General features: G+C 32.7%; 1 protein-coding gene across 1 annotated transcript; it reads left to right on the plus strand.

Annotated features, from left to right (window-relative positions):
• Nucleotides 1-478: 478 nt before the first annotated feature.
• Nucleotides 479-967, plus strand: HELRODRAFT_161888 (hypothetical protein; the record flags this gene model as incomplete). The annotated part of the gene is made up of 2 exons (XM_009021758.1): nucleotides 479-660; nucleotides 841-967. 2 exons carry the CDS (start codon nucleotides 479-481, stop codon nucleotides 965-967), a joined length of 309 nt encoding a protein of 102 aa, XP_009020006.1.
• Between the last annotated feature and the right edge of the window lie 829 nt (nucleotides 968-1,796).

Consider the following 1,796-nt stretch of genomic DNA (forward strand, 5'->3'; position numbering starts at 1 on the left):
TATTCGGCACGCACACACACACACGCATGCGCACACGTACACACACACACGTTGGTTTTCGGACAGTCAGATATATCATTTTAAGTTGTTGATAAATAATAATTATACTATATAATAATTTGATTTAATTTCAGGTTTAATGTCTTTGATGTTTCTCTATTTTTTGTCTGTTTAAAATAGAAAACAATTTTATATCTATGGAATGCAAATATGTTTATGATGACGTCATGAAGGTGTAACGCTAGTTTTCAAACAATAGTCCAAAATAGCCACAAAGCAACTGAAAAAAAAAAAACAAACAAACGAAAATGAATTCAAGAGTTTCATAGATGACTCTTTCAAATGATAACATAGCAAACAGTTCGTCAGCCATAACAGCAGCTGAAGCAACATCGCAAAATTCAAAAAATTTAAATTCCTAGAAGTCGAAACATTCTGAAAGTGAGAATAAAGTTTGTTGGCACTAAAATTCGGAAAAATGGCCGACGAATCGACAGGAATGTTCCAGAAGTTCCGGAATATGTTGAAGAGAAGCACCATCTACGCCGATGAACCGAAGAAAGATGCGACGGGAGATGCTACGAAGAAGGACGAAGCCGGTGGTAAGGACTGCAAACCGTGCAAGATATGCACCGAGCAGAGAAAGGCCAAAGAAAAATGGTAATTTCTCGTTGTTTTAATATTAGTTTCTGTTCTCTGACTGTAAATTTCAATAAATGAATTCATTGTATTCTTTAATTAAACGACAGATTTGTTTTTATAATAACGATAGCTTACATATTTGTTATTGATTTCTCGATTGAATGACAAAAAAATCTTGTGTCCAATTTAATTTGGCAGCGTAAAAGAGAAAGGTGAAGATAAGTGCAAAGATCTGATCAAGGCCTTCGACGAGTGTATGAAGAAAAATAGCGAGAAAAATGGGAAGAACGGATCAAAGAACGGATCAAAGAATGGGAAGCATTAAAAACCATCATCTTACTGGATCTTGTCTAATTTCATGACTGAAATGTAATCTATCGTGTTAAATGAAAGGTGTCATGAACATGTATTGCTGTTTATGACGGTTTTAAATAAAATTTGAAGACTGGTACGTTAAAATTGTTTGCAAAAACTAAAATGGTAAAATAGTACATTGTAAGTTTAAAAATATAGATTTACAAGCCACAAAAACCAAAATTAACGTTAAAAAGTAAGCTATCTTGAAGCATTCTGCAAATAAACGAATTGTAGGCATTTAACCTATAGTAATAGAAAATATTGAGAGAAAATTTACTTATGTGTCTATCATTATTCATGTATCACTACTAATACACACATTTATAGATACACACACACATACATACATACACACATACATGCATGTGTGTGTGTATGTGTGTGTGTGTGTGTGTGTGTGTGTGTGTGTGTGTGTGCGTGCAATTCGTTTCTCCATGGTTTCTCCTAAAAGTATTCTAACTTGCACGTATATGGTTCGTTCATACTAAGCTAAATGTTTCTAGCTTACCCGTCGTTCGTTTAAAAATGAACCTCGCAATTTTTATTTCGTTTGCAACAATTTTGATCAAAGTTAGTCATTTTAGTAACAAATAAAAGTTCAATCGTTTGAATAATATTTTAACTTTTTAGATTCGAGCGGAGGAGGAGTTTGAAGGCTATTTCAAATTATTAGTGGAACAGAGTTTCGAAAATGGTATATCAAGTATAACCATGCATAACCATAACAACCCTTCCATTCATTTTGCTTTCAAAATTTTTATTTCACCTTTTTAATTTTTATTTAATTAATGAGTGAT

This window comes from Helobdella robusta (assembly GCF_000326865.2).
Source record: "Helobdella robusta unplaced genomic scaffold HELROscaffold_3, whole genome shotgun sequence".
Lineage (NCBI taxonomy): Eukaryota > Metazoa > Annelida > Clitellata > Rhynchobdellida > Glossiphoniidae > Helobdella > Helobdella robusta.